The sequence below is a fragment of the Sinohyriopsis cumingii genome, chromosome 6 (genome assembly GCF_028554795.1).
Source record: "Sinohyriopsis cumingii isolate HCF-2022 chromosome 6, ASM2855479v2, whole genome shotgun sequence".
In the NCBI taxonomy this organism is placed as follows: Eukaryota; Metazoa; Mollusca; class Bivalvia; order Unionida; family Unionidae; genus Sinohyriopsis; species Sinohyriopsis cumingii.
Window position 1 is genome coordinate 59,907,002 of NC_142966.1, and position 27,691 is coordinate 59,934,692.

A 27,691-nucleotide genomic window follows, 5' to 3' on the forward strand; every position below is an offset into this window, starting at 1 on the left:
GTTGGGGCAATGATTGGCAGAGTGGTCTAAAGAGATCGCCTTTAGCGATCACTGCCATCTCATCTGTGTACCCGTGGTTTCGATTCTCAAGCTCAGCAAATGTTGATATGTCAGAAAGCTTGCCAGTAGCTTCCTGTGGGTCCGTGGTTCTCACCTGGGTTATCCCGGGTTCTTCCTTCAACAGCTGTACTGGTCGCCACGTATATTCCTATCATGCGCTAAAAATGGCGTTAAACCCAAAGCAACAACAACAGCAGACGAAATTGATACATCGTAAGATTAATATTCAGTAGTTTGTCTTCAAAATTTTTTAATCAACATATAGTTGACAATGGTGTTAGTCAAATAGTTTAGTTTGTAATAATATTTGTTTGAAAACATCTAAAGTTGAACCAAATCGCTAGATAAAACTAAAAAAACACTCAAATGGATAATAAAGTAAACTTTGCAAAAGACAAATGTACCAAGATTTTGCAAAAACGTATTATTAATTTCACTCAAAAGTTACGAAAATGTATGAAAATTAAGTATAAAAGTATCAATAAATATGTTCTAACTGAAACTAGTTTTGACCCTGAATCACACACCTGAGAATTCCTAATGTGCCATTTCCTATCAGAGTTGAGAGTCAAGTCTCTCTCAAACAGTGTCTTATTTGACTTGAAATCCACAGGGAACAACAGCCCGTCAAGGTCACCAGCTTCAGAGGCCACAAAGTCAATTTCTATGGGATCTACGTTATCTTGCGACCCAGTAATGAACCACAAAGAACCCGTGTATCTGCCATGAAAGCGAGTTTCTGAAACTGGCCATATGTTCATTTCTCCAAATCTTCCAAACCTTAAAGTGAGTTCCTTCTCATTTTCTGTACCAACAGAGATATTTCCGAATGCAAGATGGCCGTATACACCAATGTAATCGATGAGCGATCTGGAAATATTCCATTTGTGAACCTTCTCATCACAGGGATGCCTAGGGTCCTTAGTCTGCCGCCATGGAGACGGAAATGTACACGCGGTTGTTAAGTTCATCCAAGGCTCTTCCCCTAGCAACAGGTCAGCAGCCCGGCTAATAATAGCTTCCATAGCAAAGGAGCTTTCGTCAGACAAAGGACCATTGAAAGTCACAAACACGCCGGTATTCTTCTCCGGAAAAAGCCACAGGTGCGACGTGTAGGTGACTATCCCGCCAGAATGCCAAATCTTTCGAAATCCTGAAAACATAAATATTTGTCAGTTAATTATTTTCTCCCACTTTCACATTTGTTAATGTTTTACTGTTTTTAATCGATCACTATCTCTAGAGATGCATAAATCGCATCACGCTACTTTCATTTCAGTTAAATTATTGGGAACATGCTGTGTTGTTGAACATATGGAAAAGAGACACTAAAAATAGTTTAATATAACAATTACATATGCTTAATTTTTATTCCTTCAAGGCAAATGCGTAGACTATCCTGTAACTAAGAAAGTATTGCACACAAAATGAAAATTCAGTCGTAAAACAAGGAACATGGTACTATACTACACAAACCAATCAAGCGATAACCTCCACATAGCTCTGAAGAGAATTAGAATAAAAAAGTAACTGCATGGGATTACAATAGTAAGTCGATGTTCGACGTGGTATTTGATAGTTCTGAATATTGGTGCGTCGGTCTTTATTAGTGAACAGCATGTCAGTGCAGCCCCTTAAAAAGTAGTTCCCATGCAAATTTTCAAATTTTTGGTATGTTATTCGTATGATGGAAAAATGCACTTTCCAAAGCGCGTTAGCCTAAAATGGTCTACTCCCTAAGGTAATATTTTGCTGCGCTCCTTAAAGGAGTCTGTTATGGCGACGGATTCATGCGCCCATACGTTGTCATGGAATACAGGAATATCTCGGGTACTGGTACACACACGGGTGGTTTGGTAATATTCGACGACTTTTGGCAACACTTTTGTGAGCATCAAAATTATCACTTACATAGTCAGCATCTGTGCCTGGACGACTTGGTCGTTGGCATCAAAACTTGAAGCGTATCAAACAAACTTTATAGTCCGAGTACGTCCAGCGACTTAAGGTCTCTTCTAAAAGAAATATTTTCTCTGGCGTCGGGTTGAAGAAAATAAATCCATGTTTCATCGCCTGTGTCAATCTCATAAAAACGCATCTAGTCATTCTGTTCATATTTGGCAAATTCAATACTAATCTGGTTTTCATCAGCCGCCATCTTGCACAAACCGTTCTGAAATTCAAGTGATTCTTCGATGTTTTAACGACAGTTAATGTCTGTGATAATAGCGGTATATTCCACTATGTATCGAACATCTTCATTAGTTATCTCATTCTCAGCAACGACTTCAATCTCAGACAACGATTCCCATAATGTGGATCATCTTCCATGGTGCCACGCTCTTCTTTAAAACTATGAAACCAATTCAAAATGACAGGACATGACAGAGAATTACATCCATAAAGTACTATTAAAGTCCGAATTTACAGTTTGATCTTTACACATTATCTATATTATTTTCCTTCTCCGACAATTTTACGTCTCGGTCATAATTATGTCACACGCATATTCCTGCGGGTGTCAGGTTGGTGTTGTTGTTCATACTGCAGATCATTATATCGAACGTATTTTGTCAATCAATTGGTAGTAAATTTTCTGACAGGTTCAGAGAAACACAAAGTTCGAACAAATTATTCAGAAATTTTCAAACACCATATTTTTGCTGTGAGTTTTTTTTAATATCAAAGCACAGATAGGTCAATCACACACGTCTCTATGATATCAGAGTGTAGTTTGTAACACAGTAGTTAATTACAATATGTTGCTGTAGGAGCATGCACTATTTCAAGCATACAAAAAAAAACGTTTTGTGAGTTCTTATCTCTTTCAGCCACAAAAAAGGCGGTTACCTAATAGCTTACCTCTGTATACGGATGTAGCCCAGCCCATGTTGTACCCTATGACGACTTTATCGATAGGGAACTGGGGTCGATAAAGGTCCTTACTTGAGAAAGGCTGGGGCATCTGCACGTTGTATGTTTCATTCAGCCATTCCTCTGATACTATACTCCGCCCATTGGGGTCATTTCCCCTGTTCAGGTGGAACAAAATCCACTTAGACATGTCTACCGGCGTGGAGTAAATTGAGCCAGCTGGACCGGCAGGGTGAACAGATCTTTAAAAAAAAAACATTGAAAAAGAAAGTAATGATATATGTTTAGTTCTTCGTCGAGAAAGTGTCTGAATTCAAGAAGTATAAATCATCTGAAATTACAGAAGAAAAAACCCAGGAAGAACATTCCACCGGCGGATTCGGATTCATTCAGTCGAGAACAAATGCGACGTGCACTTTCACTTTCATATTCTCAGATGTCCGGAAATCGCAATCACCCGAGATGGGAAGATGGATTTAAATAATCACGTGATACAGACATTATGTACGTCATAATTTGCTTACATCTTGTAATATATAATGGTTTTGAAAAATATTACTGAAAAGTAGATGACCAGAAGTCAGTTGAGGGGATGAAACATGCGCACCTCTTCTGGTATACTGATTTTAAAACGTAGCAGCAGCTGTACCATATTAGGCACCTAAACATTTCCAGTGTGAATCGAAAGTACACAGTTTAAGTATCGTATGAAATTAAGGTAATTTTTTGTATACAATTACAGTTACTCGAATAAAAGGAAGTCTTTTATGGTCATTTTCTCTGCCGTTTGCCTTACTACATTTTTGATGCAGCATCTGCCTGAGTCTCGTTATCTTTTGAAAAGAACTATAGTGATACAAAAGATCGTTACATTTAAGTATTTCATCAAAACCATAGAAATGCTACTGGATTCGAACAAAGAAAGGAGATTTACTTGGAATCTCCCCAAGGCACATCAGTCAAATGAAGTTTGATGTGCCGCCTTAACGATACGATAGCGAAGGACAGGAAGAAAGAACAACACCTTAATCTGGAAGCCTAATAAGCAAATACTCATACGGACCAAATGACGGGGAGCATAATTGGGAAGTCTAATATACAAATACTGATTCAGACCAAATGACTGGAACTATAATCTGCAAGACTAATAAGCAAATACGCATTTGGACCAAATGACTGGAACCATAATCTGGAAGGCTAATAAGCAAATACGCATTTGGACCAAACGATGAGTCAAAGGAGGATAAATACGTCAAACATGAGCAAATGCGCATATATTAGTTGCGGATATTCAAAAATGAAACTATTATCTGTGGAAATAACAAAATCGTCAGAGTATTGGAACTTGAGATATCGTTTGGGGGACTAAACAAGAAGGTTAGGGGTCTGGAGGACGGAACCCAGTAGTTCCTTCATTTTAAGCGTTTCCAGGGCATAATTTTAATCATCTAACTGTAAAGAACACTTACTCTAGGAAATGTCCCGGTTGTTTTGCTGTCAATTTTGTGGTGAGGTGAGTGAGAGTCGCCAACTTCGTTCAGCCCGCCCTCTGCTAATTCGCCAAAGGGGCAGACAGCACACGGATTTCAAAGTATGCCACTAATGACTTTAATCAGGAAACGTAATGTTTGTACAAAGAGAAACCAAACAAATCCCAAAGCTTATGAAAGGTTCAGCAGGTAAATAGAGACCCCAAGGAATAAGATTCACAGAACTCTTGACCAGAATGTCTTCTGTTCTGCATGTATGTTGAACAAGGGTACAACACATATTAATCTGAAACAATGCACAGCTAACATCATCTCATGAAAGCCATGAGGAGAAGCGTCAAGGAATTCAGGTAAATAATTATAAAACATTACTAGAAAATAGGGATGGAAGCAACAAACAGTCACACATGAAAGATTGTTTTCATTCATCCAATCGATACAAACTGCTGAGATTACAGAGTTTAAAACTCTTCTAATAAGGAATCGAGATAAAGTTGGACAGATCCGAAAGAAATGGTCCAAGCTAAACTAATCTGCAATGTCGAATCTATTATTACAAGATTATTGGATGACCAGTTGTCACCTGTAGAAAAAAAGCGTGAACACTGTACTTCAAAAATGAAAGAACTGGCCGAATAATAATTATCAAATTTTATTCCGCACGTAAAAAAAAGGCTGAATAAAGCATAGAAGACTTTCAATATTTTGAAGAGAGCCCATGCAGAGGACATGTATCGGGCGATAAAGATCCGTCAATTGATAACTGAATAAATAAAATACCGACGTCGAGATAAAAAAAAAATTAGATCGCTAAATCCATTTCCTTATTAAGTGAGTCATTAATATTAGTATAATCAATTTTGTTCCTTATTCTTTTTAAACACACATGTTAATACATGAACACTGATAATTAGGAGGACATCTAACCATGGGTACTCTGAAATTCGCCAATGTAAAAGTGCAAATAATGTTAATATTCTTTGAACGATGTTTTTGTTTAGGGTTTAACGCCATTTTTCAGCACTCGATGGGCTATACATGGCGGCCAGTATTAATGGTGGAGGAAGAACCCGGGAAAACACCGGAAAGAACCACCGACCCTCGAGAAGCTACTGGCAAGCTTTCTCACATACCCACATTGGCTGAATCCGAGACTCGAACCTACGCAGACAGAGGTGAGATGGCAGTGATCGTAACGGAGAGCGCTTTAGACCACTCGGCCACTCGGGGCCCCCTTTGAACGATGTAGTAGCATAGCTAGGATATTTGGGCCCCTATGAAAAGCTTACCGATGGTCCCCTGCAATGTTAGTAGCTAGGATATTAGGACTACTATCCAAAACTTACCAATGGTAACTGTAATGTTAATATTTTGCGGGTCCAAAATTACGGTATTTGATAGGTGGTATATTGCCTGTTCCTTGTTTCAATATATAGTCTAAAATAATTTGTTTGGAAGGGCTCGTGGGCCCCTATGTTTCGCATACTCTTGTTACATCTCTGGGTCGAGAATCCGGACCATGTATGGTAATAACTCTGAAAGGACATTCGTTCTCAAAAACACACGTAAGCCTCAACTTTAATGAGGAGTGTTGTACTTAATCTAATGATGGAATGCTTTAAGATTTTAATTTGAAAGACGTTTTCTCTGATTTAAGACAAGCAAACAAACAATGCATATATTTGTGTCAGACTTACAACAAGAGCTGCCTGTCAACCTCTGTAAGACTACCGTTCAAGAGAACGTAAGGAGATGCCAAATCATTACGGTTGTCAAGCTGATCAACAAATCCTGTATTGTGCATGCGCAATGGAGTTAACAGGTTCTCCTGCACTAGCGTTTCCCAGTTCCTTCCGCCGAGGACTTCCGCCACGTGGCCGGCCAATGTATACATGTAGTTACTGTAGAGGAATTTGGACCGGAACCATTTCGTAGCGGGAATAAACTGGAGTCGTCTGCAAAAAATAAAATATTTCCAAGTATCGATAGGATATTTGATGCTATATTGTATTCACAGACAGTGGCGTACAAAGGGTAAATGGCGCCTAGGGCGACGATGATGGCCCAATGGTCTTTGGACGGCCCAAGACCTCTAGCGCCCGTAGCAACCACCCCTTCCACCCCACTCAACCCCGCTTGCACGCTACTGTTCATAGATCAATGTTTGTCAAGGAGAGATTATATTGCATACAATTTTAAAAGGCATATATTTTCTGCAGCGAGTATTCGGAGCTCTGGAACACGGATCTCCACAGTGCTAATGGTAATAGAGGCAGGTAATTATCGGCTCGAGGTGTAAATAAATAAATTAAATTAGTTTCACAGTCGTGGAAAACTACACAGGCTTTCTCACTGCTAAACCATCTCCAATGGTTAAGGATCGTCGAACTACTTGATTGCTCCTCGACCTTTGGCATGTGTAGTTAGTCAAAACGATGTTTAGAACATATGCCTTCTTGAGGATGAAGGAGTTGCCGTAGGTGTTTATGGCTTCTTTAATGAGAGAGAGACCCCCCCCCCCGAAATACCCGTATCTAAACTGTAGATTTAAAGAGGAAAATCAAAGTGCAATTATAGTAAAGATCATGGTAATCAGTGTGTGTGTTTCTCGTTGTTTTATGGACGAAACGTTGAACTCTGTTAGTTATTGTTTACGCAAGCAGAATCCTGAGACAATTGGGTGAGTTAGTAAAACACGTGTTAGGCATTAAATACGACAACTTCATGACGATCACTTGCCGTGGCTCAAAGAAAAACAACTGTGTGAACGGCTTAGTTTGAATAAACTGACACGCGACAGTGGCATTCGAGATCTCAGTGATTACTATCAACAATCCTCCTATGTAATGTAAAGAGCAATCTCAATGGATTAGTTTCTTTCAGCTTCTTCGAAACAAAAAGATGAGCGACAGATAATGTTTGAGCTATTTGTACACGTCGAGGGTCTATATGGAACGAAGATGATCACTGACTCTCGGCTAGCAAAGGTGTATAAACAAAGTGAAATAAATAGTGGTCCTTAAGGCATTGAAGAATCGAAATTTGCCTCAGGAAGATATCTTTTTTTTGTGGTATACATATCGATATGTGTTACATGGTAATAAGTACTAGTTTTGTAACCTCTGTTGATTATATTTACAATTATATGGGGAAAGTGGGTCACCGAAGGAATGAAAGTCGTGTCTGTAGTAAAACTAAATAACTACAATAGCTTCAACAAAGTGAAAATGTTACACTTATACAAAGAAGTCGTTTCCACATTACTACTAAATGTTTGCTACCACCATTTTAGTCAGACCTTTATTCGTAAAATTCGTGTTGAAATTAGGCAAGTTCCTATATAAAAAAAGATCAGACGGTTATATGCGTATGTTTAAGTTGTAATGCCCTAAATAACATTACTATATTTTGCAGACAACAGTACACGTGTTTCTTTTCTTTTTTGCTTGCTTTGCGCAAAGTAATAGAACTATTTATGGGGGTTTTTTTTGGCTTCATAATGGAATTATACGACTACGATCACCTATCATATATCCATACCCACTAAGACAAAATCCTGTCATAGCTGGAAAAATATATTGCTGATTCATAACAAACGAACACCATGTTGTATACATCATCTAATTACTAGAATAATTAAAACCTTGAGAGATATAAAATAATATATCTGCTCCAAAAAATTGCAGTCTTCCCATCCCCCAGTAAATGAAATGGTCAGTACCCTGTAGTAAATAAATTTATTCGTGTGAATGTAAAAAAATAATTATAGCTGTGATCTAATAACTGTAACTAAGTGGGTTGATTAACCTTACACGAAATATCTGACGCCCTGTAAAAAAACCACCCAAAAAACAAACATTGTACTGACATTACAGAGCACGTTGATCAAAATGGGAAGTGTTGACACCGAAATCTACAATTTGCGAGCCACTATTGATATAATAAGCAGTGATACTTGAGTGGGATGCCAACACTCGGGCAAGATAATTACAAGAGAGGACAAGTGAGCGTACAACACACTGACTCACTTAAAGATGAAATATTTAGTGGACATGAGAAATTAAGCAAAATTCAAACAAATGCAACTGATCTCCAGAAAATCTTAAGATGATATGAAGTCTATCAAAGGAATCCATGTCCTTAACGTATTAGCATACGATAGAAAATAACTAAATAATGACGGTTAATTTTTATTTTTGATCCAAAATATTTCAAAGAATTTGGATTTTACCCAAATATCTTTCACATCATACCATTTGGCCACCACGTTGACATACGTGAAACGTGTCAAACACGTGATTAAAGCATCGTACATACAGCTGTGTTGTTAAAGCCAACCAATACTTTTTGGAGTTGTTTTCTGACGTAAATGAAAAACATGCTTTTAATAGTATTAAATTCGTAACAAAATTACTCAGACATTTTCGTACATTTCTTACTGATGGAAACTACCGAAGTATTGGTACAGTAGAAATATCACGATGATGACTACATGTTCCGACACAATTAGTTGACTGCGAGATATATTTCGTATTTCTCCTAAGACTCACGGAACTTGCTTTCACTTGGCTTAGTTTCGAAATGGCATTTGCTTGCAACACGATATATGCTACAAGAGAAATGTGTCGTAAAAGGCATTACATAACTTAGACAAGACTTGGTTACTGTATGTATGTATGTATATATGTATGTATGTATGTATGTATGTATGTATGTATGTATGTATGTATGTAAATAAATATATATATCGTACCGTAGCTTTTTATTTTGTCTTTGATTTCCCAGGCGAGAACGCGAATGAGTGCATACAGTTCATCATAGATTCATAGATTTCTTTCATCTAAGCAAGATTTTTAGATTGAAATTTGTCCCCAAAGGACAAATTGACGCTCAGTTAGAATTCCAGTCGAGTCTCCAGGTTTAGCATTCAAGCGTACGCCTAATTAGCTCATAATTAAACTCTGGAACCTCTTTGAAACATTGTCCTAATTCCTGGATATTACTTTTGGAGAATCAGCTTTTGATGTAAGTGGTTTGGTGAGATAACATATCCTGATAATCACACTCATCATAATGATCTAGGAAATCTAGCTGTATTCTGTTTAGTATGCGCGTCTTCTCTGGCAATTTCTCATAATGATCGAGAAAATATAGCGCGTTTTACATTATAAATGCACGTTTTCGTTCGCGGTTTCTCAGAAATATGTGTTAATAGCCAAAAGATAGCAACGTTATGCTTAAATCGTTTGTCATAATGGAATCAGAGACAGTAATTTACCTGTGTATTTTAAATACTTCTGTCATTTATATTTCTGTACAGAGAGAAAGAATTCGTCATTCTTTTATTTGTTAAGGGAACTAATTTGTCATCACAGACGTTACGGACGACACAAAAGAGTGTACATATTATTCTCTTTTTATTTCAGAGATGTATATTTTAAAGGAAGGAAAGCTTTGAATGAAACAAAAGTTTCTATTACATCGCCAATCTAGATATGCTGCTGGTGATTTGGCAAAACTTTGCTTCCATATTCAACTTTCCATTGGCGGAAGCCATCTAAAATATCACACTCATTTGCACGGGTGGCACGCTTGTAACCGCGGCTCAATCTTTGCCACCTCGCCCATCGCTCTCTTATGTACACTGGATACGACTAGCGATACAGGATCATGAACAAAATAATTTGGCCATCGTTAGTCAGTGGAAAAATCAAAAATTTTAAGAAGGTATTCTGCGGAACAAATAGCCTATCAGATCACATACTAACTTCCATTCCTTCTACACCCGTATTGTGTTTTATACGTTCCGTAAAATGACACGAGACAGGGTTTAAAATTTGTCTCGATCCAGCCAGTTTAGTTAGTAATTTTATAAGCCAATGATCTTAGGATGACGACCAAAAGACCCCAAAGTCACACCAAGACTTAGTACAGACATGGTATGAATCGTGCACTGGTTGGCCTCATCGCCGCAAGTCAATGGCGATAATACCTAACGCTTCTTCATAACCGAGAGATTGCTCTCTATGAATGCAGAGTTCCTTGATAGCAGTCACTATCATTGAAGGGATTGATTCTGTCTGTACAGACTTAACTATGTATGCTGTCTTGTGCAGATGACTATCTCTCTAGTACACAGAGGATATATACTTATTTTGAGCTGATATAATTAAATAATTCACGAGTGTAGTGGAAATATTAGGACAGAATTTTTGAGTAAAAGTAGTAAGATTGAAATTTTCTCTAAATTGTATTAAAAGTAAAATATATTTAGATTAATTTTTATCTATTTCTGTACTACAGCTGTATACTATTTTAATAAAGATCGCGCTTTACGAGCAAGTGCAAAATCCCATAAAATACATTTCTCTAATATTTGAGATTTTAACGGTAAAGTTCATAATTTTGCAACATTTTGTGAGTTTTTTTCTATTTTATATTGTAATGGAATGTTTAATTGTTTCAAAGCATTTATATTCATTTGTATTTATGGTATGTATTATTGGAAAAGACGAATTCGCTATCAACTTCATGTTTAGACTTAATTTGGAAATAAAAGATTCTTTAAGTAATAAAGAATAATGGTTTTGTAATCTATTCCAAATTAGTATTATGTTTGAAATGTAGTAAAATACATTTCTTCAAAACGCAATTTTGTATTTTGTTACATTAATAAGTGTCTACAATACACAAACAAGTTTTTTTATTATTTTCTTTAATACATTTCTTGCCTGGACTAATTCATGAATGTTAATGAGGTGTATATTGCAGAATCATCTCAAAGCGGCCGTATCTGGCATATTTCAAAGTGTAACATCTTTTAATGATTGAGTTTAGCTATATGGATCTGGGTTTTTTGTGTTTTATTTTATTTTCTGTATCATGATATTTACACGTAAACTGTGTAACTGTGGAAGCCGTTTCATGTAACAAACGCTGCACCCAAATTTCGATTTTCTTTTAATTTCTGTTCAAATTCAACACTTACCTATCCGCATTTCCTCAGTCACTTTCAGACACGATTGTGAGTGCGATGAGAGTTCAGATCTCTAGTTGAGCCATGTTAATTGTCAGAAGTGAGGGATGTTTGATCTCCCACAACTTATGATGGTTTGGTTATCGTTATATAGGAGATGATTGACCGCGGTGTTATTGCCCGGATCGAGTAAACAATACAATTAAATATGAAAATAATGGATGGAATTACAAAGATCAAAGATAACATGAGCCCCCGTTTATAAAATATAATTTAAAAAATGTATTACATACACGAAATGAAATGGAGCATGACATTTGAATGATTCATTATCCCTTATAAATAAAGATACAAAATTAATGCGAAATTCATTTAGCCGTTCTGTTATACAACAAATTTCATCATATAATCGAGTGATTGATCGAAGTAAAATTATAGGCATTGTCACCATAAGCTGGTAGCTTCCGGTCTTTTCTAAATCACTGTTGTTAATAGGTCGGCGTTGCCATATTTCTTCTCTCTCTCTCTCTCTCTCTCTTCTAGTCTCTTCGGGTCATCCAACTTTTTCTTTATAGACTCCGTTCTTTTCCACTGTACAGTATAAGTATGGAGCTATTTTTCCTTCAAATAAAATACGATACCCAACCTAAATACGTGTCAGGTTTTTCCCCTCATATCGTCTTATCGTAATATAACAGAACTAAGCCAATATAGTCAGTTCGCAACCCTATTACAATAGATTAAAGTTGCTGCTCATCACAATCTTACTGGAAACATGACATAATTTGACCTCTTAAATAAACCATTACATTCCTCTTTTTGGCTGTAAATTGCTAGTTGAACTATGTTAGCTGATAGATGTTCATAATGCTAATACCATTTATTCTCAGTTGAAAAGGATTCACAACGTAATTACACAAATGAGTTAATGGACTTCACCACTTGTCCTAACTACATTCCCTGTTAATTAGCAATTCATTGACATATACATGGCAAAATCAATTTTTAAAACGCATGATCCATATCGTTTAAGCCAGGTAAATAAATTCTCACAATTCGTGATACAGCCATGCACGTGTAAAAGCTCGGTAAATCGCAGTAGTTGTTGCCAGGAATGGCTTGGGACACCTTACTATAAAAACCCAAGATTGAGTTGGAACTGTTTACTCATATCGATGCGCACCTGTTTATCAAACGTGGTATTCGTGGTGGAATGTCAATAACAAATCACCGATGCGTTTGAGCCAATAACTCCTGCGTAAATGGATACGATCCTGTCGTTTAAAACAGCAACATATTTTATCGAAACACCAACCTGTAGAGATTTGCAATGATTTAAGCGATGGTTGTATGTGAGTTTATCTGGATCGGCCACGAACACATTGACAAACAGAAACACGTACACAAGTACAATCATAGCATCGACCATGGATACGTCTTTGAAGTTTATTTTGGAGTATTCAGACGCGTTGCACAACACCCATTATGAGTATCCACTGTCCCCAAAAGTTGTGCGGGTAACCCGAGAGTGGCTGTCCCTGTATCAATATGAAGTCGTGGATGATTCTGGACGCAGATTTACAGAATACGTCAAGCTATTGCGAACCTGCACAAGAAACGTAATTAGGGAGTTTGTGTGCGCAATGTACAATTATATCTGCAGCTTGGTCAGCTTGTGCTGCATGTCCATCGGGTACTTGGTTTCACCAGCGTACGTGTATGGTTGAAAACATTCAAATGAATATGAATCTGCGCACGGTTGAGTTTAATAAGTTTGAGAAAGACTTCTTCAAACTCATGAACAACAAGCGAAAGATAATCAGCATGGATCATGTGCACGACTGCAAAAAAAAAAAAAGACAAACTCAACAGGCTGATTGCTGTCCCGGCTTTTGCATCCAGGAAAAAACTTAGATGGTGGACTCGATTCAGTATATTGTTCAAAACTCTCGTTTCAGCATACAGTATAATATTTTGTCTGAAACTGACATATCTCATCTATGCTGCCAAGTACGTGCTGGACACATCCAAATTAATTATGTACGAGGTCTACTACGGCTTGAGCAAGCCGCGTTACGGCGACAACGTTAATATGCATTACACAAAAATGGACTCGTACCTGATAAACATGGCGCCTATGCGGACATAGGTAAGACGTCGCTGGTAAACAAGTCTGACACCAGTGAGTACTCGAAAGAGTAGCCACTGTACAGCAGCAACGACAAAAAGACATCCGGGTTAAATTCAAAGATGAGCGTGCATGGAAGCCGCTTGATGAATACACAAGTTGAGGACGTTACGGCGCATCATTGACAAGTGAAACAAAAGATGGCCTGAAAGATTTAACAACCTATTCTGGCAACAAATCGAGGAAACTTTAAAATGTGCCTCTTTCAAAGCCAAATGTAACGATTACGTAACAGAATCATATAGACAACGTACCGACAAGGTAGCACCTGTAAATTGGGTTGGACGGGTATATGATTTAAGCAAAGATTGGAAGGAATTATTTGATGATCTCAATATTGATAAAAGTCATTTCAGGGAACAGCATTTTCAAGAAGTGGTTGAAAGACCACATTGAGAAGTTGCTGGTAAAGATATCAGAAAAGCACAATATTTACCTGTCATTGATTACGCGACTGAAGACCGGCAGCGGGCCCATGCACTTGTGAACTGGTTGAAAATGCGTGTGGGATCGGTTCGCACCTTCAACAAGACTCTAGAAGTAATCGATGAGGCCACGTATATTTGTCAGCGGTCGCTCACCGGCTACATCACTGACACGAATACGTTTTGCGCGTTAATTTATAAACTCATTAAAAGCATCAATCATACCACCGATGATGCGTTCTCCAGCGCTACACCTGTTACGTAGATATCAATGCGGAGATACAGCGTGTCGTTGCGAATTCAGCACCGAGTGTCACCTCAAGGATTACTATATTGTCAACAAAGTCAGAATGTCATGTAGTCTTTCTGACACCATTTACCACGGAGGTATCCCGTATACTCATATGTAGGCCTCCTCGCGAAAATTTCATATGTGTTTCTCTCGGAATGCGACAGAGAAGGTATCTGACATAATACTGAACTTTTCCACGGGCGCGTACGAGATCACTGGACAACAAATTTTTACAAAAGTCATGTTACTGAAATAAAATTAGTCAATTCTTATCAATTTTTATGTGCTGAACACGAATATGACAGTCAAATTGCAAAATTGGCTCTAGTTTTTTTGTAATCTGCAAGAAATTAATGTTTACATAACGAAATGCATTCCAATAGTAAAAGGTCAACTGTAATAGCCTACCTATAAAAAATCAAGTCATTGACTACATCTTAGATTTCTTCGCCTGTCTCTTGTACAGCTGTTCGGGAGCATCTCTGAGGAGTGTCCAGCAGTAGTCAGCCAGCATTGTAGTGGACCATTTTCCCTGGTATCTTTGTTCCATTGTTGCGATATCTTGATGAAAACGTTCGCCGTGTTCATCACTAACAATACCACAGTTGCTAGGAAAGAAATCCAAATGGGAATGAAGGAAGTGAATCTTTAGAGACATATTGCAGCCAAGTTTCTTATACTTCATCAACATGTCTTCTACTAGTTCCTTATAGTTTTCTGCCCTAACATTTCCGAGGAAGTTTGTAGAAACTAGGCGAAAAGCATTCCATGCTTGTTTCGCGTCACCTTCCAGCAAGTTGTTGAACCGGTCATCTTTGAAAAGCTCTCGAATCTGAGGACCCACAAAAACTCCCTCTTTAATCTTTGCTTCGCTGAGTCGAGGGAATTTTTCATGCAGGTATCGGAATGCTGGCAAAGTCCGGTCAATGGCTTTCACGAAGTTCTTCATCAAACCTAGTTTGATGTGAAGGGGTGGTAGCAAGATTTTCTGAGCCTCAACCAGAGCTGGGTGTTGGATATTCTTCTCTCCAATGGCTACATTCTGCCTGTGAGTCCATTCCTTCCTCATGTAGTGCATTTCCCTTGCTCGGCTATCCCACTCGCATAAGAAACACATGTATTTTGTATATCCTTGCTGCAGTCCCATTAAAATGGCAACTACCTTCAAATCACCACAGAGGTGCCAGCTGTACTTGTTATACTCAATGGAATTCAGTAGCTGCCTTAAGTTATCGTATGTCTCTTTCATGTGGACAGCATACGCTACTGGAATAGATGGAAGAATGTTTCCATTGTGCAAAAGCACAGCCTTGAGACTCAGTTTCGAAGAGTCCACAAATAGTCTCCATTCTTGTGGGTCATGAGTGATTTTTAAAGCATTCATGAGGCCCTCAATATCGGAACAGAATATCAGATTACTTTCCTTTCTGAAGAAAGGCTCCAATTGCTGGTGGCGCTTTCGATATGCAGTAATTGTGACATCTTCTTCTAGAAGATTCCATTGTTGGAGTCTTGATCCTAGCAATTCTGCCTTGTTCTTTGATAAGTCCAAATCACGAATCAGGTCATTTAGTTCTTCCTGTGTTATTCTGTGTGGGGTTGATGATGCACCACAGTGAAAATCTGGATCACTGCATGCTGATGGACCAGGAGAAGAACAGGTCGACTCACCTTTGTCTTCGTCAGATGAATCAAGAGAATATTCTGCTGGAGGTTCTGGAATAGGAAGTCCCTCACCATGTAGAACTGGTCTCAATGCAGACGGAATGTTTGGGTAGACTATTCTCGACTTCTTTCGCTTCGTTATTCCGCCGGAAAGAGGAGGAACCAAGCAGAAGTAACAGTCATTTAGGTGGTTGCTTGGCTCTCTCCACACCATTGGGACTGCAAACGGCATTGATGACCTTTTGCAATTCAACCACTGTGAAAGCTGTGTTGTACATGTAGCACAGCATATATGCGGAGCCCAAGGCTTGTCTTGGTCACCAACCTTGCATCCGAAGTAAAGATGATATGCCTTCTTCACTTGAGAATTGATGCCTTTCTTCTGGTTGGCAAATGTCACTTCCCCACAAATATAGCAAAAATTGTCCGCGGTATTAACACACTTTCGAGGCATTACTGTTCTTTATTGTACGTAAATGGATAAAATAATAAGTTTTATGTAACAGTAGCTTGAACTGTCTCGCACAACGTCTAAAATATTTTAAATGCTGAACCTATCTGATTGGGCTTTATATAGTACACTGCTTACGTCAGCTTCAGCAGCCGCCTGGCATTAGTATAATAGGCCTACACATGTATAGTACACTGCTGACGTCAACTTACTTCAGCAGCCGCATGGCATTAGTATTGCATTGCATCAGAAAATGATGCAATCAACTGTGGATGATGTGAGCATGATGGTATTATGCAATGTTACATCATTATTCCGGATGTTGCTGCAGTCCTACTGGAGAAATTTACACAGTGAAACATAGAAAATGAGGTATATGAATATCTTCAAAACGAGAGCCAATACAAATTTTTCACGGTTATATTCGTGTTCGGCACACCAAAATACTACAGATTAGGGCCTTTTCAAGTCAGTAATGATTTCACTGTTGACCAGTGGATTCGGTTGATCAGTGATGAGATCGGACGTAGAGTTTCTTTCTTGACCAAGAAAGGAGTCTATACGCGAACACAAGACCACTGTCAGCTCTGCCATCTCGATCGAATCTCCAGAGTACGTTGTTGACATCATAAAGTCGTCGCTAAGAACAGAAGAACAGTTCTCGGTTGGCCCGGAGCGAATAAGATTCCCGGGGACAAACGAATCTTACGCAAAACAATCTTACGCAAAACAATCTTACGCAAAACAAGCAGTAATCTGACAAGTGACGCAATTAGCGGCAGCTAGAGTTTAGGTTCAGCTGCTGCAGGCATACCCTCTCTGGGGTATATATATATATATATATATATATATATATATATATATATATATATATATATATATATATATATATATATATATATATATATATATATATCACGTTTGCTCATGATGAGCCACGGTGATTTACTCTCGATTACTTCGACGGTGCATATATATCTTCCATGTTGCAATTCCCACTTTATGCACTTTAATTTCCTTGTGGGTTAGGACGGACACGTGCTGGCCATCAGCGGGGAGATTGTAATGTGTTGCATTTTGAGTGAGTATTGAACATTACAATTTAATACATTGTACATTAAAATTGTATTATAGTCAAGCCAGCAAGGTTTTATGTGATGGGTTACTTCGGCCTTTTCTCATGTCAGTTGTTAAATTTCATGGGAGAGGGAGAGGCCAACATCTACGGCTGATTTAGAATTGACCCCGGCATCGCAAAGCTATCCTGAGAAAGTAAACATTAAGATGCCGACCATACCCGTTTAATGGGAACCCATGTCGAATAGTCATTTAACAAAAGGAAGTTGGTATGTGTCGTATTTCTAAGACTCTAGCATGTCAAAATCTGACGGAAGAAATTATTATCTTGGGGAAGAAATTATTATCTTGGGGAAAAAAATTAGGAACGGCTGATTACGACTGGCACGTTTAACTTAAGGCGTACACCTGGAAAAATGTTGAAGTTAAAGTAACGACTTTGGGCGAATTTCTTCAGTCCGATATTTTCCTGTAACAGTAGCAAGACTCGTCTGACTCCGGGGAAAACTAAAGAGTAGTTTTTTTTTTTCGTTAAGACTAGTAAGGGGACCAGGTGGCTGTCTTGTAGGCAAACCCAAGCCTTTAGTGCTAGGACGCACATTTTCTTGGAAAGAACAACATTAAGGTACGCAATTTTAATTTTTCATTCATTTTCTAGTTTGTTTGTTTTGTTTACTGCAGATGTGTTTGACATGATTATGATCCATAATATGCATCGTTTATTCGATTTCATGGAAATCTGTTGATATGCTAGAGTTGTCTATGCGATTTATTTCTTTTAATTTTATAGTTACTTGTTCATTGATAGAATTGACTGGTTGCATGCGATCCAATTCTTCAGAAGTGTAGGATTTCATAGGGTTATATGAATTAATTTCCTTTGTTTGGAAGATATGATTATCGCGAGTTAACGATAATTGCATATTTATATCTGATTTTAATCTTGTAGGTTAGGGAATGCCGTGAGCTAGACGTTAGTGAATCTTATGCAATAGTAATCGATAGTATGTATTTTATTGAGTGGAACTGATTAGGTTGGATGTCTAAAGAGTCATGTGGTAGCGTATGCAGAGAGATATGGGTATGTTCGTTTATATGCACCGCTCACATGTTAATTTATGGTCAGTTGCTGTGAAGCGAGGGTGATAACCTATCGAATTAGGTCAGACTAAGATGTACATTACAGTGGTCGTTTGTAACTAGAGATAACGATTGTACCTTAATCAAAATACATTCTAAATGTGTAAGGATCATTAACCGTTATGGTTACCTTATGTCAGAATTTATGCAGTGTTTGGATAGCTAGTTTATGCTTTCTGAGTAAGGAAAATGAGAGAATTTTATATACATATAGAAGGTGATACAAATAGAGACTGAGTAGTAATCTTGTCATTCAGAGAAACAGCTCTCTGAGACAGTCCGAAAGTCGGAAGTCCGGATAAAAGATCAAGCGGTTAAGATAAAAGGATCAGGAAGATCAAACGTATACACATGAAGGTGGGAAGACATGGGAAATACGGAAACAAAGACTAAAATAGACGCTAGGTGTTGAAAATCAGGCGTTGACATTGTGCTCGTTTCACCACTCGTTATTATGATGAGATAAATCAAAAATAGAACACTGCTATTGAAATTCTGTGACCGTAAATATGTTTGAATTGAAGGTGACACTATTAGTTTATGTCAATGATTAAATTGTTATTCTCTTGTCTAAAGGGGGCTCGTATTGTATTATTTCTTCTCAACAGTTATGCTCATTTCTCTGTTGATGTTCTAGCTATCCACTCACACCGGGCAATACAATCGAGAGAGGTCATTCTCTAGATAACGATAGCCAAATCTAAGTAACCACCCCTTTTTGAGTAGAGGGAACATCGTTACAGAGACCATGACTATGCAACTTCGCATTAGGAATCAACCTGATCGAATACAATGACATTAGTACGTTTGCGTGAGATATTATAGAAATGGTAGTGTAGATGTCGTCCGGGCATTATTCCCGGAATCTGCAAAGGTTTCCACAGGTCTGACCTCGTTTGCTGAACAGATCACTAAACAAGTTGCAATGTAATTCGCTGGTAGCATCAAACGCACCGCTGTCGATTGAAAAATCTGGGATCTCAGGCGGTTCCATCGATTAGAAATCGGCTACGAGGATTAGTGATTCGACAATTAAAAGCGGTTACAATATCATAATCGGCAACAACTGTCACCTGCAGTTAAAAAATATTATCAGTGAATCGGCTCAACTAAAACATTTGGCACAGGTCATTACAGATTCACTGAATGAGAATCTGGTAATGGAGATCTGATTACGGTTGTCTCGCAAAAGGTATTATACGAAACCATAATGTACAAACACTGGCTTAATTCAAAGAGGTATCTGATCTTGCGTGGGACGTGGACGTACCGGTGATGTGAGATAAAAGCATTCAAGATTACCAATATTACGCGTAAGAGGCCATTATGTCAGACACGCAAGGGCCAATAGAACTTAAGGTTTGGGACACGTCTCGGTAATTTCTTCCGTGCGAGGCATTCTTGGAAGTCCAAGGATAGCAGACAACAAAGCGTAGCATCGAGAACCGGATTTGTCAAAAAGTACAACAATGATTTGTTTGATAGCGCACGTTATTCCATCGATGGCAAGGAAATAGAAGCATGTTTGGATAAATTTGGCACAGCTTCTACGACCATTAGGACCTACCAGGTACAGAAAAGATTATGCAGGATCCGATGGCCCGTCTACGATATTCGTCAAAGACATTGACGAACATGCATACAATAGCCTGTCAATATACGCAGGCAACTTTACTGGACCCACAATCTGACGGTATACATGCCATACCTGATTCTAGATACGCCGCTATACAAAGTTCAAACTCAAATTTTATCATTTACTTTTCAACGCAACAAAAACCGAATAATGTGCGCTGGAAGTTTCTGGCAGAACATATATGCTTACATTCCTAGCGATGACTACAGACTCGACACTAGGTGTCGTTCGAGGAGAATTTTCATGATAAATAAGTACCCAACACGGTGTTAGCGTAACAAGGCATGTGTTTGTGGCATTTCAAATCAGAACAATCTAGAAAACACAACTCGTAAGTTGGATTATATTGTCAAAGCTGGCAGTGAATGAGATCTCCTTCATTTTAAACGGTTATCTAAAAAAACAAGACCTTTTACTTTATTTTCATAGTAATCAGGTAGCACTTAAATATCATCGACTGTCGAAATTCCGTGGATGACATGCAGTTAAACGCACGTGTAGGTGAGGACACAGATTATATATGTTTTGCGTTGATACTCTTCGATAGGACTCAATTGTTGCAGGCTTAAATGGCCGATTGAAGGTCGTTGAAGCGGCTCTGGAAAATCCGTAGTTGTTGTACTTCGATCTGTTACGTTTTAAATAAAATGTCAAATCTGCGTAAACATGTCACGTTGAGCTGAGGATAGCATCTTACGATGAGCCGAGGTCAGCTCGAAAAGATTTTTAGTAGAGAGGAAAAACAGCACGGAGTTCTTTTTAAACTTTTGCCGGACAAATTATCCTGAACCATCACACTGATATTGACACCGATGACGCAGCAGTCGTAACAGTTGAAGCAGCCAAACGTCGATGCAACGTGATAAATTGTCACCAGCCTTAGTCGCCACGATGAAACACGACGGTGAAATATTTCCATTCCTCGCGACCATTCTAGCGTTGCTGGAGGCTGCAGCTCGCGTGGTTGCAACAGCAGCTGTATTAGGAACCGTCAGAACCTCATCAGGGATGGCTCTGAAATATTGTTGGAGGACGTATAATGTCGCGAGGCAGCATTAAAAGAATAAGGTTTTCGACTATCCATTCGATGCCATAGATTCCGGAGGTTCGTTGTTTTCAGGCAAAACACGATTTTGTTCTTCGTTTTCATCGTGTTTAGGACTGTATACAATTCACCGTGCACAATGTCATTTCGCACTGTACTGACATGTCTTCCCCTTCAGATATTTGGGCAGACGATGTTTATTTATTCAATTAAAGAGTATTTCATTTGTAGCATTAGCAAAGATATATCATTTATTTGAAAAATGGTAAAGTTAATCATTTGGTTCATGATTAAAAAAACTTACACGAGATGATTATACAGTATGTGTTAAATATTTCCATAGCCTAGTTGGTTAACACACTGCGCTTCTGACGAGACGGTTGTGGGTTCAAATATATTAGTATTTTCTTTTCCTTTTAGTTTGTTTTATTTTATTCTACAAAACAAATATAAAATTTTCATATTGAAACGGTATACAGATTTCATATCATACGTTAATACATATACACGCTGATGAATTTCTCACGTACCATCATGTCTTTCACATAAATGTATGTAAGTAGGCGATGTTTATTTATTCATTGAAAGTATGTTTTACTTGTAGTAGTAGCAAATATATCTCATTTATTTGGAATAGACCTAGTATTTGGTTCATAATTCAAATCTTACGTAAGATGTCTACATTTGAGTGATCCTTTATTCTAAATACAGTCTTCACTGAGTATTAGTACAAAAAGGTAGTGCAGGTGGGCGTGGCTATAAAACATTGGGTTGATACAGCGCACAATAGGCTCTACATGGCAGTAGTCAGTATATATAGTGGAGGAAGAACCCGGGAAATCCCTGGTAAGACCCACGGAGAGCTAGGAGTAAGCTTTCTGACATACCCATATTGGCCGAGCCCGAGACTCGAACTCACGCTGGACAGAACTAAAATGGCTGTGAACTGTAAATTCGAGCGCTTTCGACTACTCGGCTATTCATGGACCCACAATGTGCAATTTGTGGACTGGCCGCAACAATAACCGCTGGCTTGGGTGTGACGGCCATTACAACTACGGTAACTACCTCAGGCACGCCAATCGAAATTGTTATTGGACCCATATCAATAGCAACCTATGTGACTGGCAGGGCTAGCATAATACATCTGCATTCATGTAAACGAGTTTATTCGGAAATTCTCGCGGCAGCCCAAAGGTAGTCTCAGCACACTGGTCAAGCTGTACTTGATAGCTATCGAAAATTAACGATTGCCATGGAGGAGTTCGAAACGGTGCTGCTTAAAATGGAAAACAACCGATGTTTCCGAGCACAGATATAATCATCTAGTAAAATGTCCGTGGAAAACTCCGCTTCCCCAGCAGATTAATTTTATTTTGAAACGTGGTAAAGTATATAAATGTCAAGAAAACAATAAGACCTTCTGATTGCGTAAACATAAAAGGTTCCATTCCTGAAAAAGAAGTCCAGGAAATATTTGGAATCAGCTGAACCAAATTATATCATATATGGACTGCTCTCAAATTATGTCCGGCTGTAAAAATACCTGGGATAGACCAGAAAGATATGTAGCCTATAATGCATGATATTATAACAATACAAATATCTGGCATCGAAGAAAAGATCTACAACCTATAATTGACAGTATTAAGTCAGCGATGTTTGGATTCGATGATGCGGAATGACAAATATCATTGGATAAAAACATATCAGAAACCGAAGACAATATCTTAATGTCATTAAATAGGCTGACGTTTTGTCATAAAAAATCGTAGCTCATTTCATGAAACAAAGATGGCCAAAGGGAGGCAAAAGGTGTACAAAGAGCTTGATAGATTAAACCTGGCACAACCTGAGACCGAATAGTATTCCAGGGCCGGACCAGGTCAAGTGTTGTATTTTTTTTTCTCAAAAATTTTAAAGGGGCCATAATTTGTATCGAAATGGCACCAAAGCAAAAGTCTTTGCCTATTTACTCAAAGTGTGCATAAATACCCAATAAACGTGCGCAAGAATAAAACGATTGTAAAATTTCAAGTGTCAAGTGACTGTACGTTTGTGTCTGCGTACGTTTTTTTCTTAGTCTGTAATCCATAATGCCTAAGTGGAAGTGATTGGCTTTTAACAACAAAGGAGCTTTTGAACTTTAGGTGGGACCCTTAATAATTAAACAAATAATCACAGATATCTCAGGAATTTTAAAAATAGAGACGTAAATAATATACTATTAGATTCTTCATACAGCAAACATTACTGACAGACTGAACACGTGTTTTATTTTATCACGTTAAGAAGTGTATTCGTGAGAGGAAGGAATGTGACTAACATGGCCATTCAAACAATAGTAATGCTTCTTTTAACAAAATGTATGAATGGAAAATTTCCGCTCATATCTATGAATCAATACATAAGATTGAGCTCGAGAATCATGTTAAGATAATATGGCAAAGTTTTAATTTCATTATTGCATATTATGTTAAGATTAAGTAGAGTTGATTAATAATTGAATCGAACAGGTATCCGGTGTTAACGTTTACTTCTGTATAGTGATTTAATAATTAGATTCCTGTGGAGCCATCTTCCTTTATTGCTAATCCCTATGATTTGAAAGAAAGTTGTTGTTGTAGGGTTTGACGCCATTTTTCAGCACACGATAGGCTATACATGGCGGCCAGTATTAATGGTGGAGGAAGAACCCGGGAAAACCCCAGAAAGAACCACCGACCCCTGAGAAGCTACTGGCAAGCTTTCTCACATACCCACATTGGCTGAATCCGAGACTCGAACCCACGCAGACAGAGGTGAGATGGCAGTGATCCGTAACGGAGAGCGCTTAGACCACTCGGCCACTCGGGGCCCCTTTTGAAAGAAATTGCTGAGGATATTGTGAAATCGTTTGTCTTGTTCGTCAGTCTGTCCGTCCGTCTTCCGTTGCGCTCTCTCCACGTCAAACTCTTGGTTGAAATTCACTAAACTTGGAACTAGTCCCTGTAGTAATGGGAGCCACTTAGTGGTTAGCGTACCATACACACGACCGAAAGGTTGCGGTTTTAAATTCTGTCATCGGATCCGCCCAGGTCGGCTACTTTATGGAACCGCTTAGTGGTCAGCGTACACACGACAATTATTTGACAGATCAAGAAAAAAATTCAGATCAATCAGCATAATAATTTTTTGGATATGAAAGGTCGAAAAGTCATTTTTAACCAAATAAAGAATTTTTATATTGAAAAGGACCAATCTGTTTCTAATTGTAAATTTAATTGTTGGCAAGAATGCAAAGAAAACAAGGGTTCAATTTATCAGTCAAAATGGTATCTATTGATATGATCACTACATATAAAAAATATACATAGTTTATTGTGCCAATTATTATTATTATTATTATTATTATTATTATTATTATTATTATTATATAAGAACAAAACTACAGATGGAAAATACCATCAAAATACGATTTACATAAAATCAACGAAAATTAAATAATAAATATTGTAATACTCGCTACCGTCAACCCTCCTTATTTAAGGATATGAAGTAAATGGCTTCGGCAGGTATTCTATTTGGAAAAAATATGACAGAAACAAACATCGAATTTCTGCGGGAACCTGTCTAAGTTGAAAGGACATGTAACCTTACCATATGTGTTTACATTTATGGCAACAAATATGAAACGAAGAAAACTTTTATAACTAATTCCGCTGACCTACCAAATTATAAAAATGGAAGGAGGTAGAATTGATTCCAAATGTTGTAATTATACAAACCTGACGAAGTCCTCTCTTGTGACGTCTTCAGAAAAGCCCACTAAAAGAGCATGGAAGTTTTCAGGAATTCCAACTTTGTGAGCCAAGACATCTCGCAAGTTGACGTGATTTGTTCTCAAATCATCACTCAGTCGAAAATTTTCTTTTAGTAAGTCCTTTATCGGTGTGTCCCAGTCTATGCTGCAAAAGATGTCAAGATTTTTTCTTGGAAATGACGGGTGAGTGGAAACAATCATGATACATAGATGTAAAGTTAAAGGCACTTAAAAAGTGATCCAAGAAACAGGTGTATGCAGAATTAACTGGCTCACATCCCAGAATTAATCGGGGGGGGGGGGGGCTACAGAATTTATTTTATGTGGATCGCAAACAAGTAGGCGAGGAGTTGGTGGTACGAAACCCATGAGCCGAATCCATGGAAGCACAAGCATTTTAAATGTTGCCACGGTATAACTGTAACCATCCAGCTGTAAAGAATATTTATTCAAGGTAACATCCGATTTTTTCGCACTTACAGAAGCTACCCCAGCATTGAATCCCAGTGATGATAAAAATGCATCCTAGATACGTTGTGGTAATCCTATGCTCCGTTCCTTGACTACTAAGAAATACATGTACTAATCTAGCCCTTTCATGTCGTGCGACAAATAAAACATGGATGTTGTAAATAAGGTAATAAAGAATATTGAGAGCCTTTTGAAACCATTGCATGATGAGTTCCAACTAGCCATTATATGTTGCTGAACGACTGTACATGCCATTTTGTAACTGTCTGATGTCATTTCACGACGAAGAGATCGCGAAATAGAGACAATTCGTCAAGCTAGCTAAATTTAAAATGACCAAGTATACCATGAATAAGTTATTTTTCTTTCCATTAAAGCCTGGGACTTACTTCACGTTACTTACCGACAAAGTCAGAAATTTATTTATTGCGATCTTGCACAAAACACTATATTCTTTTTTAAAAAAAACAAACAGTTAAAACGATTACAATTGAATGACGTATTTATATCAAAGATAATTGAATGGTCAGATCCAGAACCAAAAGCAAACGATTTTATATTCTTATTAAAATTTATTTTGCCATACCAGGTTATCTGAGTTCCCTTAGAATTATACACGAACTATCGAGTTGCACATTTTATCCACTTACAATTAAAATTCAACAAAAACAAACAAACACAACTTACTTGTCCTTCTGTGATAATAATCGTGCTAGAAGTGTTGATGTAAATGCTTTGGTTAAAGATCCGATGCAGAACTTTGTATGCCTGGTGGCTTTCTTCCTTGATTTAATATCAGCTAAACCGAATCCCTCTGTGTACAAGACATGGTTATCTTTCACCATAGCTATCCCCGCTCCGGGCACTTTCCGACAGGAGAGTACATGGTACACAAATGACTCGAACTCTGAAAAATCTATTGATGAAAGCTCTCCTTTCTTGTCTCTGCTGTGACGGATTCGATATCCTTGTAAATATGAGAACATTTGTAAAGTTTGAAAAGTTGTCAAGATGCGTAGGCAGATATGAGCTAACTCCATCGTTGCTCTATTGGAGTTGACGAGGCAATGATCATGGTAGATTTTAAATTAAAGATTCGCCACCACTCGTCTGTAAGCTGGAATTCCCGTCGGCAGAAAGCTCTTAATCTCTTTGGCTTTACGAAATTCCGAAAGAAGAACTCGGGAGATAAAAATAATAATCATTCTTAACACTAATAGTAATGAGGAATTGAAAAGGATTTGTCTCTCTAACCCAACTTGAAATCTACTGATAAGAAAATCAAGCGGGCTAAATGAAGTTGTGGCTCTGTTGATGCAATCAAGCAGAACCCTGAACTGCAAGTAGAATGGTATATCATGTAGAGACTCTGTGAACCTTTCAGGTAACCAAGTATATGGACATTATCGATAAGTGGCCTCGCTACTCAGAACCCCGCACTTCATCAAGGCAATCACTAATTGCATCAATAACTGGAATGTTACTGAGATGAGCTCGTTAGGACAGATTTGATGAGAGAGAGAGAGAGAGAGAGAGAGAGAGAGAGAGAATATGGTTATAAGCGTTCATATTCCACCCCAACCCCACCCAAGAAAAATAAATAACGAAGGAAATTTTGGAAACACCTTCTCGACCTGTAAACATTGTTGTTAGTGGTAATTTATTTATAAATAGCTACAATTATTCTATTTAACAACATTTTTTCAAATATCACGAATACAAATATTTTATATTATTAGAAGACACATTAACACAACAGCTGTAAACCTAAGTTAACTTTTGTCGTTTTCAATGTCGATATATTAACACCGGGAACCTCTCCGATGGCCTAGTGGTTAGAGCGTCCGTCTCGGATGCGAGAGGTCGTGGGTTCGATCCCTGGCTAAGTTATACCAAAGCTTATAAAAATGGTACTAATAGCTGCCTCGCTTGGCGCTCAGCATTAGGAGGTTAGTGTTAGGACTGGTCGGCCTGGTGTCAGGATAATGTGACTGGGTGGGACATCATGCTTCATGTCTGCGGCATGATGCCTCAGTGCTAGACATCACTATAAACTGCCACATTGCAGACATCGTAGTGATATGACTGACATTTTTTTA

At 38.1% G+C, this 27,691-nt stretch overlaps 1 protein-coding gene across 1 annotated transcript; it reads right to left on the reverse strand.

Moving 5' to 3' along the window:
• Positions 1-321: 321 nt before the first annotated feature.
• On the reverse strand, positions 322-26,680 carry LOC149797041 (uncharacterized). The gene is made up of 5 exons (XM_089960329.1): positions 26,280-26,680; positions 25,087-25,266; positions 6,122-6,379; positions 2,923-3,176; positions 322-1,213 (listed from the first exon to the last, which is right to left on the reverse strand). The coding sequence occupies exons 1-5, from the start codon at positions 26,630-26,632 to the stop codon at positions 498-500; spliced, it is 1,761 nt and encodes a 586-aa protein (XP_089816455.1). The 5' UTR covers positions 26,633-26,680; the 3' UTR covers positions 322-497.
• Between the last annotated feature and the right edge of the window lie 1,011 nt (positions 26,681-27,691).

Bases quoted from the DNA above. Each gene is read 5' to 3' on its own strand.
- LOC149797041 (XM_089960329.1), bottom strand. From the start codon at position 26,632: ATGGAGTTAGCTCATATCTGCCTACGCATCTTGACAACTTTTCAAACT. The intron at 25,267-26,279 runs GTAAGTTGTGTT...CATCTTTTGCAG, and splicing joins TTATTATCACAGAAGGACAA to CATAGACTGGGACACACCGA. The intron at 3,177-6,121 runs GTAAGTCTGACA...TTTTTTTTAAAG, and splicing joins GTTGACAGGCAGCTCTTGTT to ATCTGTTCACCCTGCCGGTC.